This window comes from Somniosus microcephalus, chromosome 2, assembly GCF_052327205.1.
Source record: "Somniosus microcephalus isolate GS21.2 chromosome 2, FLI_Smic_1.0, whole genome shotgun sequence".
Classification (NCBI taxonomy): domain Eukaryota; kingdom Metazoa; phylum Chordata; class Chondrichthyes; order Squaliformes; family Somniosidae; genus Somniosus; species Somniosus microcephalus.
In genome coordinates, this window is record NC_140988.1 from 347,090,611 (window position 1) to 347,106,760 (window position 16,150).

At 47.0% G+C, this 16,150-nt stretch overlaps 1 protein-coding gene across 1 annotated transcript in view; it reads right to left on the reverse strand.

Moving 5' to 3' along the window:
• Window positions 1–16,150, reverse strand: part of polr1a (RNA polymerase I subunit A) — a 184,159-nt gene that overhangs the window by 43,431 nt on the left and 124,578 nt on the right. The window contains exons 29-31 of the mRNA XM_085975489.1: window positions 13,505–13,621; window positions 12,223–12,498; window positions 8,958–9,158 (exon numbers count right to left, since the gene is read on the reverse strand). Coding sequence (XP_085831615.1) covers window positions 8,958–9,158; window positions 12,223–12,498; window positions 13,505–13,621 — 594 coding nt within the window. The remainder of the gene's footprint in view (window positions 1–8,957; window positions 9,159–12,222; window positions 12,499–13,504; window positions 13,622–16,150) is intronic.

Here is a 16,150-nt window from a genome sequence, read left to right on the forward strand (position 1 = left end):
AATCTTCCGCTCTGGCGCTTTTTTTGGCTATTTTATACGCCCTATCTTTGGATTTTATGCTGTCTCTAATTTCCCCTGTTATCCACGGTTGAGTCACCTTTTTAGATTTCCTTTTATGCATCCACTATCTCTATAGGAAGGAGAACAGTAGGAGTATGTTTGTGTGTGTGTGCTAGGCCAATGTAGCAGAGCCTGGTCTCCAATCATCATGGATCCCCTTGCCATTGGACCAAGACCTTGCTCTGTCAAGCCCGTGTGGTAGCTGGTGTACAACGGCCACCCCATGTTAAAATAATTCACGCACAGGCATCTTCCACCCTTTAAAATGAAGTTCGGGACCTGGAACGTCAGGACCCTCATGGACAACCCCAACAGCGACAGACCTGAACACCGTACTGCTATCGTTGCCCGGGAGCTCAGACGTTTCAACATAGACATCGCCGCCCTAAGCGAGACTCGGCAGGCAGGGTAAGGCCAGCTCAAGGAGCAAGGCGGTGGGTACACATTCTTCTGGAACGGCAAACCTGAAGAAGAACGCCGTCTCCATGGGGTAGGCTTCGCCTTAAAAATGAGCTAGTTGAACGTCCCAGAGACACCCCTTGTGGAATAAACGAACGCCTCATGACTCTACGGCTCACCCTAGCCAGTGCGCTACGGTCAGCAGTGCGTACGCCCCAACACTGGAAGCCACAGACGAGACCAAAGAGGAATTCTACTCCAGCCTCAAATAATCCCGGTCTCGAGTCCCAATGGGCGATAAGCTGATCCTCCTTGGCGACTTTAACGCCAGAGTTGGAAAGGACACAGACCTCTGAGGAGGTGTGATCAGCAGAGGGGGTAGGGAAAGCCAACTCCAACGGTACCCTCCTCCTGACGAAATGCCTAGAACATGGCCTTGTCATAACCAACACCTTGTTCCATCAGAGACACAAGTACAAGGTTTCATTGGCAACACCCTCGCTCCAAGCACTGGCATCTGCTGGACTATGTCATCATCCGAGCAAGGGAGCGCAAGGACGTCCGCATCACCCGTGCCATGACAGGAGCTGACGACTGCTGGACAGACCACTGCCTGTCATCTCCATCAACGTAGCCCCAAAACAGCAGCAGCAACAGAAGCAATGCCACAGGAAAATCAACGCTGGCGCACTCAAAGACCCTACTAAGAAAGCCCTATTCAGCCTGTGCCTCACAACCAACCTGATGACTCCCAGTGATTCAAAGACATAGGCCTAGAAATTGAGTGGGCTTAGCGCCCATTTTGCAGCGCTAGAGGGCATTGCGCTGGACTTACAGCCGGTTTTGAAATTGACTAGGGCCCAACATCGGCGTTACACCGGTAGCGCTGCGCCGGCACCGATGACATCATCGGTGTGCGCAGCGTCCCGATTGCCGTGGTGACGGGCCCCAGCGCCGAAATTCAGTTGCGGCCGCCTCGCCCGTGGCAGCCGCAACTAAGACTCTGGCAACAGAGTCTTGCACGACTTTGCGCCGGCGCATAAAGGTGGAGCGGCGGCCGGCCGCTTTCCCACCGGCCGCCTGCCCGCACCTCCCTTCCCGGACTCCCCCCCCCCCCCCCGCGGAACAGATGCTTCTCGGCTGCGAGCCCGGCACTTCCCCGAGGTGCCGGGCTCATTTTTGTGAAGATTTTACCGGCCAGCGGGCGGGTGCAGGCAGCTCCTCAACTGAAGGAGGAGGCCTGCACTTCCCGAGCCTGCCGCACCGCATCGGGCGCCGCAGCGCCGGAATAGCGCCGCAATGCGGCGCATAGCGCCAGTTTTCAGGCGCAAACAGCCTTCAGTAGCGCCGGCAGCCGTTTGGGCGCGGCGCTACTGAATTTTTGGCGCGCACAGCGCGACTTAGCACCGGCGCTAAATTTCCGGCGTTAAGCCCCGGCGCAGCGCAACCTCAATTTCTAGGCCATAGAGTGTCCACAGCACCTGGTCTGCACTCAAGGCCTCCATAATCAGCACCTGTGAAGAGACGCTCGGTCACTCAACCAGGAAACACCAAGACTAGTTCGACGAGAACGACCAGGAGATCCAGGAGCTAATAAGCTGCAAGCTCCTGATCTGGAAACAGCAACACAACTCGAGAGCAAGAAAGCAGCTCTACAGAAGCCTGAAGGCCGAGGTCCAACAAAAAACTCGTGACCTAAAGAACAGATGGTGGGATCAACGGATATGGGGAGAAAGCAGGGACAGGGTTCTGAATTTGTTTGATAGCAAAATACTGCAGATGCTGGAAATCCGAAATAACAACAGAAAATGCTGGAAAAACTCAGCAGGCCAGGCAACATCCATGGAGAGAAAATAGAGTCAACGTTTCAGGTCAAAGCCCTTTGTCAAGACTCATTTTGAATATACTGAATTTGGATGATCAGCCATGATCTCATTAAATGGCGGAGCAGGCTCGAGGGGCCGAATGGCCTACTCCTGCTCCTATCTTCTATGTTTCTATGGTGGGTGGAGAAAGTGCAGGAGATCCAGCAGCTAGCCGACAACCACGACATGCGTGGATTCTTTAGCGCAGTCAAGAGCACCCACGGCCCAAGCACCCAAGGTCCTACCCCACTGCGGGCCAAGAACGGAAAGGTACTCATGAAGGACAGAGAGGCAGTCAGTGCCCGCTGGAAGAAGCACTTTGAAGATCTCCTTAACCGAGACTCTGTCTTCACCGAGAGTGTCCTCAACTCCATCCCGCAGTTACCCACCACCACCTCAGCACAACCCCAGCCCTGCATCAGGTTGAAAAGACCATCCGACAACTGAAGAACAAAGCCTCAGAAGCAGATCGAATTCCCGCAGAGGCGCTAAAACATGGCGGAGAAGCACTACTGGCACGAATACATGAACTCATTTATCTTATTTGGAAGGAGGAGAGCATGCCAGGGGATTTCAGAGACACTGTAATCGTCACCATCTTCAAGAAAGGTGACAAGTCCGATTGCGGTAATTACAGAGGAGCCTCCCTGCTGTCTGCCACAGGGAAAGTCATCGCAAGAATCCTCCTCAATTGCCTTCTCCCAGTGGCTGAAGAGCTCCTCCCAGAGTCGCAATGCGGATTCCGCCCACTAAGGGACACAATGGACATGATCTTCACCGTGCGTCAACTACAAGAGAAATGCAGGGAACAGCGCCAACCGCTGTACGTGGCCTTCTTTGACCTCACAAAGGCCTTCAACACCGTCAACCGTGAGGGATTGTGGAGTGTCCTCCTCAAATTCGGCTGCCCTCAAAAGTTTGTCACCATCCACCACCTGCTTCACGACGACATGCAAGCCTGACCAATGGATCCACCACAGACCCAATTCACATACGGTCAAGCAAGGCTGTGTCATCGCACCAACGCTCTTCTCGATCTTCCTGGCTGCAATGCTCCATCTCACCCTCAGTAAGCTCCCCGCTGGAGTGGAGCTGATTTACAGAACAAACGGGAAACTGTTCAACCTCCGTCGCCTCCAGTCCAGATCCAAGGTCGTACCATCCTCTGTCATCGTATTACAGTATGCAGACGACACTTGCATCTGCGCACACTCTGAGGTCGAACTCCAAACCATCATCAACACCTTCACCGAAGCGTACGAGAGCATGGGCCTTACACTAAACATTCGTAAGACAATGGTCCTCTACCAACCTGCCCCTGCCACACAGTACTGCTCCCCGATTATCAAAATCCATGACGAGGCCTTGGACAACGTGGACCACTTTCCATACCTCGGGAGCCTACTGTCAACAAGGGCAGACGTCAATGACGAAGTCCAACACCGCCTTCAGTGTGCCAATGCAGCCTTCGGTCGCCTGAGGAAGAGAGTGTTTGAAGACCAGGACCTCAAACCCGGCACCAAGCTCATGGTCTACAGAACAGTAGTGATACCCGCCCTGCTGTATGCTTCAGAGACATGGACCATGTATAGCAGGCACCTCAAAGCACTGGAGAGGTACCACCAACGCTGCCTACGCAAGATCCTGCAAATCCATTGGCAGGATAGGCGCACCAACGTCAGTGTTCTCGCTCAGGCCAACATCCCCAGCATCGATGCTTTGGCCATGCTCAATCAGCTCCTATGGACGGGCCACATCGTCCGCATGCCCGATACGAGACTCCCAAAACAAGCGCTCTACTCGGAGCTCCGACACGGCAATAGAGCCCCAGGTGGGCAGAGGAAACGCTTCAAGGACACCCTCAAAGCCTCCTTGAAAAAGTGCAACATCCCCACCGACACCTGGGAATCCCATGCCCAAGACCGCACAAAGTGGAGGAGAAGTATCCGGGAAGGCACTGAACACCTCGAGTCTCTTCGCTGGAAATAAGCGGAAGCCAAGCGCAAACAGCAGAAGGAGCGCACGTCAACCCAAGCACCCCACCCACCCGGTCCTTCAACCACCGTCTGCCCCACCTGTGACTGGGACTGTAGGTCCCGCATTGGACTCATCAGTCACCTGAGAACACATTTTTAGTGTGGAAGCAAATCATCCTCAGTTCCGAGGGACTGCCTAAGAAGATCTCTATAGCCAACTGTTTCAAAACCCTAGGATGTAGGCCTTCAGGTCCAGGGGATTTATCGGCTTTCAGTCCCATTAATTTCTCCAGTACTATTTTTTTACTAATACTAATTTCTTTCAGTTTCTCATTCTCGCTAGAGCCTTGGTTCTCCACTCTATCCGGGAAGTTTTTTGCGTCTTCTTCCATGGAGACAGACACAAAGGGCTGGGTTTTCATTGAGGAGGCGTGTAGGAGGTGGGACTACAACTTTTGGGGTTGTAGTCCCGCCTCCATCGAGTTGTGGCCAACCCACGCAATTTTTACTTGATTGACCTTGTTGAGCCCGCCCAGCGGGCTCAGCAGGCCAATTAAGGGCCACCCGGCAACAGGTGACATCAAAGCTTTTGACAGATGAAATATCAGCGTTTGACAGCTGTTTGACAATCTGTACTCCAAGTTAATTCCTTCCTCTCAGGCTGATTTAGAGATCTCTCCAGAACAGAAAGCTGAATGCTGCAACTTTTGACAGCTTGCGGCCATTCTGCTTTCTGTGCCAGTGAGATGAGCAACTCCAGAGACCTGAAGGAAGGAAGGCTGTAAAGGTAAGTAAAACTTCTTTAAACACTTTACACACGCCAAACACACTTACCTTTGCACTCATGCACCCATCACTCACCTGAACACCGGACATCTCGAACCCTCCAAGTCCTTCAGCCCGACGGCCCATCTTGCTAACTTGGCGTGCTTTGGAGCCGTCGGGAATCCCACACTTCAGCAATAAAAATAGGGATTAGGCTAAAAACTGTCTGTTAACTACCTGTTAACCGGCAGTTAATTGGCACTAATCCCCTTCCCGCCTCGGGGAGGCGGGTCCCAGCACAGGTTGGGTATCCGCCTCCTTTGAAACTGACATGGAGGCGGGTTGGGGGCGGGATGGGTTCGTGCCCCCCGATTTCGAGATTTTAACCCCCAACACACCTCCAATCCCGCCTCCGAGGCCCAATGAAAATCCTGCCCAAAGTATTAGTTTAATTTCTCTGCCATTTCCTTATTCCCCATTATAATTTCTCCTCTCTCAGCCTATAAGGGACCCACTTTCGTTAATCTTTTCCTTTTTACATACCTATAGAAGTTTTTAAAGTCTGTTTTTATGCCTCTCGCAGATGTACTCTTATTTTATTTTCCCTTTCCTTATCAATTTCTTGGTCCTCCTTTGCTGAATTCTAAAATCCTCCCTATCCTCAGGCTTACTACTCTTTTTGGCAACATTAAAAGCCTCTTCCTTTGATCTAATACTATCTTTAACTTCTCTTGTTAGCCACGGTGGCACCACTTTTCCTGTGGGGTTTTTGTGCCTTAAAGGAATGTATATTTGCTGTAAATTATGTATTAATTCTTTAAATGCTAGCCATTGCTTGTCTACCGTCGTACCTTTTATTGTAGTTTCCCAATCTACCGTGGCCAACTCGCCCCTCATACCTGCTTTGTTTAGATTTAAGACCCTAGTTTCGGATTTAACTAAATCAATTTCAAATTCAATATAAAATTCTATCATATTATGGTCACTTTTCCCTAAAGGCCCCTTTACTACAAGGTTATTAATTAACCCTTTCTCGTTGCACAATACTAGATCTAAAATAGCCTGTTCCTAGTTGGTTCCTCAACATACTGATCTAGAATACTATCTTGCATACATTCCATGAATTCGTCCTCTACACTATTACTGCAAATTTGGTTTGCCCAGTCTATCTATAGATTAAAGTACCCCATTATTACTTGTTACATGCACCTCTAATTTCCTGATTTATACTTGCCCTACATTACAACTACTGTTTGGGGGCCTATAAACAACTCCCACCAATGTTTTCTGCCCCTTGCTGTTCCTTAGCTCCACCCGAACTGATTCTACTTCTTGATTTTCGGAGCTAAGATCCTTTCTCTCTACTGTCTTTATCACATCCTTTATTATCAGGGCTACCCCTCCTTTTCCATTTTGTCTATCTCTTCCAAAAGTTAAGTATTCTGGAATATTTAGTTCCCAACCTTGGCCACTTTGCAACCACGTCTCCGTTATAGCTATTAGATCAAAGCTGTTAATTTCTATCTGCAAAATTAATTCATCTATTTTGTTGCGAATGCTTCGCGCATTCAGATATGATGAAGGTAATGCAATTGATGTGGTGTACATGGACTTCCAAAAGGCGTTTGATAAAGTGCCAGCAAAGTTGAAGCCCAAAAGGGACAATGGCAGCTTAGATATGAAATTGGCTAAATGACAGGAAACAGAGTAGTGGTGAACGGTTATTTATCGGACTGGAGGAAGGTACACAGTGGGGTTCCCCAGGGGTCGGTACTAGGACCACTACTTTTCTTGATATATATTAATGACATAGCCTTGGGTGTACAGAGCTTAATTTCAAAATTTGAAGATGACACAAAACTTGGAAGTATAGTGAACAGTGAGGAGGATAGTGATAGACTTCAAGAAGACATAGACAGGCTGGTGGAATGGGCAGACATGTGGCAGATGAAATTTAACGCAGAAAAGTGCGAAGTGATACATTTTGGTAGGAAGAACAAGGAGAGGAAATATAAAGGGTGCAATCCTAAAGGGGGTGCATGAACAGAAAGACCTGGGGGTATACATGCACAAATCATTGAAGGTGGCAGGGCAGGTTGAGAAAGCAGTTAAAAAAGCATACGGGCTTTATAAATAGAGGCATAGAGTACAAAAGCAAGGAAGTTATGATGAACCTTTATAAAACACTGGTTCGGCCTCAACTGAAGTATTGTGTCCAATTCTGGGAATCGCACTTTAGGAAGGATGTGAAGGCCTTAGAGAGGGTGCAGAAAAGATTTACAAGAATGGTTTCAGGGATGAGGGACTTCAGTTACGTAGATAGACTGGTGAAGCTGGGATTGTTCTCATTAGAGCAGAGAAGGTTGAGAGGAGATTTGATAGAGGTGTTCAAAATCATGAGGCGCCTAGACAGAGCAGATAGAGAGAAACTGTTCCCATTGGCAGAAGGGTCAAGAACCAGAGGGCACAGATTTAAGGTGATTGGCAGAAGAACCAAAGGCGACATGAGGAAAAACTTTTTTACGCAGCGAGTAGTCAGGATCTGGAATGCACTGCCTGAAAGGGTGGTGGAGGTAGATTCAATCGTGGCTTTCAAAAGGGAATTGGATAAGTACCTGAAAGAAAGAAATTTGCAGGGCCACAGGGAAAGGGCGGGGTAGTGGGACTAGCTGAGGTGCTTTGCAGAGTTGGCACGGGCTCGACGGGCCGAGTGGCCTCCTTCTGTGCTGTAACCATTCTATGATGTGCTGTTCCTCAAGCTTACGTTGAGCTTCGTTGGAACAGTGTAAAAGGCCGAGGACCGAGAGGTCAGAGTGGGAGTGGAGCGGAGAATTAAAGTGACAGGTGACCTGAAGCTCGGGGTCGCGCTTATGGACTTATAAAACTTATAAAATTCTGTCAGGCCTGGACAGACTAGATGCAGGAAGGATGTTTATGATGGCCGGAGAGTCCAGAACCAGGGGTCATAGTCTAAGGATAAGGGTTAAGCCATTTAGGACTGAAATGAGGAGGAATTTCTTCACCCAGAGAGTGGTGAACCTGTGGAATTCTCTGTCACAGAGGGCGGTGGAGGCCAGTTCATTAAATATATTCAAGAAAGAGTTGGATATATTTCTTAAGGCTAAAGGGATCAAGGGATATGGGGAGAAGGCAGGGACAGGGTACTGAATTTGGATGATCAGCTATGATCTCATTGAATGGCGGAGCAAGCTCGAAGGGCCGAATGGCCTACTCCTGCTCCTATCTTCTATGTTTCTATGAACGGAGGTGTTCCACAATCTGGTCACCAAATCTGCATTTGGTCTCCCCAATGTAGAGGAGACCGCATCATGAGCAGCGAATAGAGTATACTAAATTCCAAGAAGTACAAGTAAATCGCTGTTTCACCTGGAACGAGTGTTTGTGGCCCTGGACATTGAGAAGGGAGGTGGTAAAATGGCAGGTGTTGCATCTCCTGTGCTTGTTGGGGGTGATAGAGGAGTGCACCAGGGTGTCTTGGAGGGAGCAGTCACTTTGGAATGCCGAGGAGGAGGAGGAGATGTGTTTGGTGGTGGGATCACGCTGGAGGTGGCGGAAGTGGCCAAGGATGATCTGTTGAATGTGGAGGCTAGTGGAGTGAAAGATGAGGACAAGGGGAACCCTACCGTGGTTCTGGGAGGGAGGGGAAGGGGTTAACCAAAGGTATTAAGGGATATGGGGCAAAGGCGGGTTTATGGAGTTAGGTCGCAGCTCAGCCAGGATCTCATTGAATGGCGGAACTAGCTCGAGGGACTAAATGGCCTACTCCTGTTCCTATGTTTCTTGAGTTCAAGCTCTAGGCAGAAACAAAAACCGTCATCTGTTCCCTTTGCAAGTTACAAGACAAAAGTGGCGGTCAAAACGCTGTACATACATCGTCATACTTGAACATCTCAGTGAGGTTTATTCCCTCCGTGTTCAAAACAGATTCCTTCTCTCCTCTTCTGTTGGTTGTTTCATTCAAGAGGCAACGAGTGATTCCTCTGGTTTCATAAACAACTGCACTTTGTGCTATTGACATAACCAGCGAAGACAGGTCAAAGTGCACCTTCATAATGGGAAGCTTCAGTTTAACCTGCAGGGCAAATACATAATCATTGGAATGTATCTTTTTATTAACAGTTTCAACAAGATCCCAAACTATTTTTTGGGTTAATTTCAACACAGAAATGGCTGGTCCTGATTTCAAAAGCACCTGTCCACATATATTAAATCACAAGAAAAATTAATTTGCTGGAATTAAATTGGAATGCAATCCATGAATATAGTTTTAATGTGTTTAATAGCGCTGCTTTTTGCCTTTGTGGGACACTTGGGTGTACAAAGCCTCACAGGCCACATATAAAGTGTAAAGCCATGTTCCCACTAATATATCCCAAGATGAAGATACCAATAGATCTTGGTTGGAGCTACTTACAAATGAGTCAATGGCACGAAGACCAGCCCTTTCCAAAACTCCAAGCCTACAAAATTCAAATCGAACAAACTGGATTGCAAGAAGCATACGCACACATACAACTGAGATATCTGGTCTTGCAGACCGCATGTGGCTGTAGTATGAACCCCCATGTGTTGGACGATGGAGACCCATTTATGGCACTGCTTCTGGGTAACTGGTTTGGGGAGTGTAATGTATATATATATTTTTTTTAATTTGTTCATGGGATGTGGGCGTCGCTGGCAAGGCCAGCATTTATTGCCCATCCCTAGCTGCCCTTGAGAAGGTGGTGGTGAGCCGCCTTCTTGAACTGCTGCAGTCCGTGTGGTGAAGGTACTCCCACAGTGGTGTTAGGAAGGGAGTTCCAGGATTTTGACCCAGTGACGCTGAAGGAACGGCGATATACTTCCAAGTCAGGATGGTGTGTGACTTGGAGGTGGTAGAGGTCGGGGGTTTGGGAGGTGCTGATCTAATGTCACCTCTTTAAGGACCATGTTAACCCTGACCGCCTGGCGGAAACTGTGCGGGCAGTAAAATGGCCCATGGGACTTGCCCATATCGATCCCGCTGTCTTCCCGCGCTTGTTCTAATCTTAACCTGCTCTTCTGAGCAGGCGAGGGGGACACCAAACAGAAGCCAGTGAAGTCCTTCTTTAAATATGCAGATGGGGCTCTGATGACAGCTGGGGGGGGGGCGGGAAATCAGGGGCGGGACCAGGTCATGCCAGGTTTCCACTGTTTTTATTTTGCCCGATGAGAAATTGGGACGGGAAGATGCAAATGCTTCTTTCATCTGCGCCCCAGTCAAAAGAGGGAGTTAGGATGACGTCAGCCACCAGGAGTCACGTCAGTTCTGCCTTCTTTGTCCTGGGCATCCGTGCCATTGGCGGAAGTGGGGCCCACAATGTTGGTTCCCCAACAATGAACTGCCGTTAGGAAAGTGGCTGCTGCAAAAACGGCTCCTTCATAAATAAAACGTGACAATCTTTGTCCAGAATTACCCGCCCCCTCGCTCACTCAAAGGAGCTGCAATGTGCCACTCTGAAATTCCTGGGCCTGTGGAGCTGACACCTAGAGAGTGCTGTAAAAGAGGTGGGCGCCTGCCCCCTTTATGCAAACAATCCCGTCCCCTAGATTTGGGGGAGTGGGTGGGGGAGGGGGGTGGTGGAGGGCAGCGGTGTGAGGGGGCAAACTGGCGGCCAAATGTCCTGCCCGGTTGCACTGCTGGCAATACAGCAAGTTTCTAGGAGTCTCCGGCCCACACATGCTTTAACTCTTAAAACTAAGTGGTTTCAAATCTAATTTACCAACACGGAGCAAATTTGGCTTCAAGCAAACTTTTAGCCATAAAATCCTACTTGGCATAAAGAGAGGCTGACTGTAGAGGCAGTTTGGGAATGCTTTATTCCATTAGTTTCTGCTGTAATTTCACTTCTGAAGCAGCCAATGTTTCACCGGCGCAAAAAGCCATTGGGGTGCTTTTACGGCTGTAAAACAGCACCCAGGAGTCAGCAGCAAGAATGTTCTCAAATTCATTCAGAGGCTTGAGGTTCCAATGGGAATCACATCATTGAAGAGCAATGCTCCCTTGCTCGTGTCAGTGAATTTTGAGCATTGCTTCACTTAACGAAAAGACTGTCATTACAGATCTTAAACCAGTCACAGAAGGGCTGTATGTTATAGAATCATAGAATAGTACAGCACAGAAGGAGGCCATTCGTCCCATCGAGACTGCACCAGCTCTTTCGAAGAGCAAGCCTGTTAGTCCCACTCCCCCGCTCTTTCCCCATATCCCTGCAATTTTTCTCCTTCAACTATTTACCCAATTCCCTTTTGAAGGCTACTATTGAATCTGTATCCACCACTCTATCAAGTAGTGTATTCCAAATCCTAGCCACTCGTTGCTTAAACAAGTATTTCCTCGTGTCGCCTCTGGTTCTTTTGCCAATCACCTTAAATCTGTGCCCTCTCGTTATCGACCATTCAGCCATTGGAAACAGATTCTCTTTAGTTATCTATCTTAATACTTCATGATTTTAAACACCTCTATCAAATCTCCTCTTATCCTTCTCTGCTCCAAGGAGAACAACCCCAGCTTCCCTAGTCTATCCAAATAACTGTATTCCCTCATCCCTGGAACCACTCTAGTAAATCTCTTCTGTACCCTCTCCAAAGCCTTCACGTTCTTCCTAAAAAGTGTGGTGCTCAGAATTGGACACAATACTCCAGCTGCGGCTGAACTAGTGTTTTATGTAGGTTTAGCATAACTTCCTGGCTTTTGTACTCTATGCCTCTATTTATAAAGCCCAGGATCCCGTATGCTTTATTAACTGCTTTGTTAACCTGTGCTGCCACCTTCAAAGATTTGTGTACAAACACCCCCAGGTCTCTCTCTTCTTGCACCCCCTTTAAAATTGTACCATTTAGTGTGTATGGTCTCTCCTCATCCTTCCTACCAAAATGTATCACCTCACACTTAGCAACAATGAAATTCAATGCTGGGATCACTGTTGAAGTATTCTCCATTTTGCCCACCTTGACTCCCCACGCACACATACAATCACACTATACTGATTGAAGACTGACTGCACAGAACAGTGTCGTCTTTGGACTAAATCCATTTTGTAAAAATAAAAACCTCAGCCCGTTGAACAGCCAGCTGCATTTTTCACTATTTTGCTATATTAGCCTTGTTGTCTTACCTCACACCAAAGGCTGTCACTTGTATCATATTTATAATCTTCAATAGCAGAATGTAAATTTATCACTGCATTCACTCTCAGCCCATCCATGCCCTCTGTGGCATCCAGTTTGGTTCTTTTCTTCCCTTTGTCGCTCTTTTTAAAATGACAAGGATATTCAGAAGAGTCTTCAGCAATGGCGTCATTTTGCTCGCTACCTGGAAAATCATCATCTTCCTTCTCTTCTGGTTCTTCTGCATTGTCCCTGGTCTCCTCTTCCTCACTGTCATAATCAACCTAAAAGATAACCACAAAGAGTAAAATAATTACACAATCAGCTCCTCCCTGTAGCTCAGTGGGTAAATTCATTGGCTGGTGTGCTACTGATCCATGGAGGATTGGAATGACCCAGGTTTAAAACCCTAGCTCTCCAGGGTTTGATCCCACCCTACCTCTCCAATTTCTGTCAGCCCTATAAGGAGTTGAGGTACAGATCAACCATGGTCTCATTTCCTTAAAGTGATCACGCAGACACGAGGAATATTCATCCTTCTCCCCTGTTCATCTCTGGCCTACTGGCCACCAAAGAGAACACTCAACCCTGGCCCCAGCACCAGAGGACTGTTGTCTCTTGAAGTATTTGATTAACTTAATCTGCACTAATAACTCCTTGTGGGACGTTAAATCATGTCCCGTAGGTCTGATTCAAGAACCTTCGACATACAGAGATAGTGCAATTATAAACAAAGGGTAAAACTTCTTAATGGGAGGGATCCTATTGGTTTCCCAGTGTAAGAGCTGTACCAAAACCTGATTGAAAAAAACATCCTACCACTTACCAAGGCTAATCCTGAACAAAGCACTGTTTTTAGTGTGTGGAAAATAAATCTCTTCTTTGCTGAGCAAGAGAAAAGCTCTAGGATTAAGAAGCTTCTTTGGGGAAGGGTGGCGGGGGGGGGGGGGGGGGGGGGAGATGACGCCATTGTGAAATAGGATCGCTAAAAAAAAATTAAATCCCAGAAAATCTCGTAATCCCATGAAATGAAAATAGAATTTGATTTAATTACCTTAAAACAGCAGCAATGATTACACACAGACTGCATTGTGGAACACAGACCCCAGGAATCGCAAGTAATAATAAAATGGATTGTGACTTACTCAGTAAATTAGGAGCCTGCAAATGTATTATCGTTAAGAATCTTATAGCAAACAGGAAAGCGTCCATCTTGCTGAACACTTCTCAGCTTGAAACCGATAGCCACACTCATTATAATTTAGGTTCAATTTGTCTTGTGCGTTATACCTCTTCTTCCTGTTTTTCACGCCTTTTGGCTTCAGTGGCATCGGCATCTCCTTCATCCGCTTCTGCATCAACGATCGGGGCCTCTCCTTCACCCTCAAGAACCTGGTCGTCCTGTGCCTTTAGAAAATAAATTGAACGATAATGCAGAGAGAAAAAATGGCAAAAATCTAACCGGGCCTCAACACCAAAATGCCTGACAGAACTATTTACTGAAAGATGTAAAATAGTCAGGGCAGTGATTCTACCACAACTGCAGAATTGTTTATTATGTCAAACTGAGCCAACAGAACATTGTGGATCCCTTACGCAATCAGTAACCTGCAACTATTCCATTATTGTCAATCACAAAGATAAGCACACCCATCTTGAGTAAGAATGTGAGAATTATTAACAACAGATCAAGGCCATGAAGCCCACTCATAAAATCATACAGCAGAGAAGGCCATTTGGCCCATCGCGCCTGTGCCGGCTCTTTGAAAGAGCTATCCAATTAGTCCCACTCCCCTGCTCTTTCTCCATAGCTCTGCAAATTTTTCCTTTTCAAGTATGTATTCAATTCCTTTTTGAAAGTTATTATTGAATCTGCTTCCAGCAGCCTTGCATTCCAGATCATAACTCGCTGCATTAAAAAAATGTCTCCTCATCTCTCCTCTGATTCTTTTGCCAATTACCTTAAATCTGTGTCCTCTGGTGAATTTCCAGTCGGTGGAAAGATTTTCCTTATTTACTCTATCAAAATCCTTCATAATTTTGAACATAGAAACATAGAAGATAGGAGCAGGCGTAGGCCATTCGGCCCCTCGAGCCTGCTCCGCCATTCAATGAGATCATGGCTGACCATCCAAACTCGGTACCCTGTCCCTGCCTTCTCCCCATACCCCTTGATCCCTTTAGCCTTAGGAAATATATTTAACTCCTTCTTGAATATATTTAATGAATCGGCTTCAACTGCCTTCTGTGGTAGAGAATTCCACAGGTTCACCACTCTCTGGGTGAAGAAATTCCTCCTCATCTCTGTCCTAAATGGCTTACCCCTTATCCTTAGACTGTGACCCCTGGTTCTGGACTCCCCCACCATCGGGAACATCCTTCCTGCATCTCGTCTGTCTAGTCCTGTTAGAATTTTATAAGTTTCAATGAGATCCCCTCTCATTCTTCTAAACTCCAGTGAGTATAAGCCCAATCGCCCCTTATACATCATTCCTGCCATCCCAGGTATCAGTCTGGTGAATCTTCGCTGCACTCCCTCCATGGCAAGAACATCCTTCCTCAGATAAGGCGACCAAAACTACACACAATACTCAAGGTGTGGTCTCACCAAGGCCCTGTACAACTGCAGAAAGACATCCTTGTTCCTGTACTCGAATCCTCTCGCTACGAAGGCCAACATACCATTTGCTTTCTTAACCGCCTGCTGCACCTGCATGCTTACCTTCAGCGACTGGTGCACAAGGACACCCAGGTCTCGTTGCACTTCCCCTTCTCCCAATCTATTGCCGTTCAGATAATAATCTGCCTTCCTGTTTTTGCCACCAAAGTGGATAACCTCGCATTTATCCACATTATAGTGCATCTGCCATACATCTGCCCAATCACCCAACCTGTCTAAATCAACACCTCCATTAAATCTCCTGGTGACGCTTCTCTGCTCTAAGGAGAACAACGCCAACTTCTCTAGTCTCTCCATGTAACTGAAGTTCCTCATCCCTGGGATCATTCAAGTAAATCTCCTCTGCACCCTCTCCAAGGCTTTGACATCCTTCCTAAAGTGTGATGCCCAGAATTGGACACAATACTCCAGCTGGGGCCTAACCAGTGATTTATAAAGGTTCAGCATAACTTCCTTGCTTTTATACTCTATGCCTCTATTTCTAAATCCAAGGATCCTGCATGCTTTTTTACCAGCCTTATTAACTTGTCCTGCCACCTTGAAAGATTTGTGCATGTGAACCCCCAGGTTTCTCTGTTCCGGCACCCCCTTTAAAATTGTACCATTTAGCTTATATTCCCTCTCCTCATTCTTTTGCTAGTATTATTTGGGGTGTGGATTACTGGAAAATATCTTTGTACTTTTTCAAAATATGCGTTTATTGGAGAGAGGAACCAGGATGGAGCATCAGAGAGGATGTGGAGAGACAAAACAGCATTAGGATATAGAGTAGTCCAGAAAGAGGACTCGCAGTGCTGCACTGGATGGAACTCAATGCTGGGTACGTGAGAATACTACAGAAATTAGCTTCAGGGAGCTGAATGGGTTTTTCCTATCCTTGAATTTTATTTTTATGTTCTTAACTATCAGCTCATTTAAATCAATGGCGTTAACTAATAGACTTTAGAAAATTATGGCTAAAGAAACACACAGGGAAGTAAGTATGTCTCTTTTATACCCAACAATACAAAACGACTGAGATCTCCACAGAGATGAACAATGGACTGCGTGAGTTTACCAAAACTTTAATATCTAAAACAGTAAACATGATGACGAATAGGAAAAGCAAATTGAAATCTACTTGCAGCATTTTACTCAGAATATCCACAGCTAATAAGGTCCCCATCCCACCCACCCCTGCACTCTGGACCAAGGTTAGATTAAGCAAAGGATGTGGTCCCCACTTTAAAGTATGGAATTTTTAATCTGCATAAAAT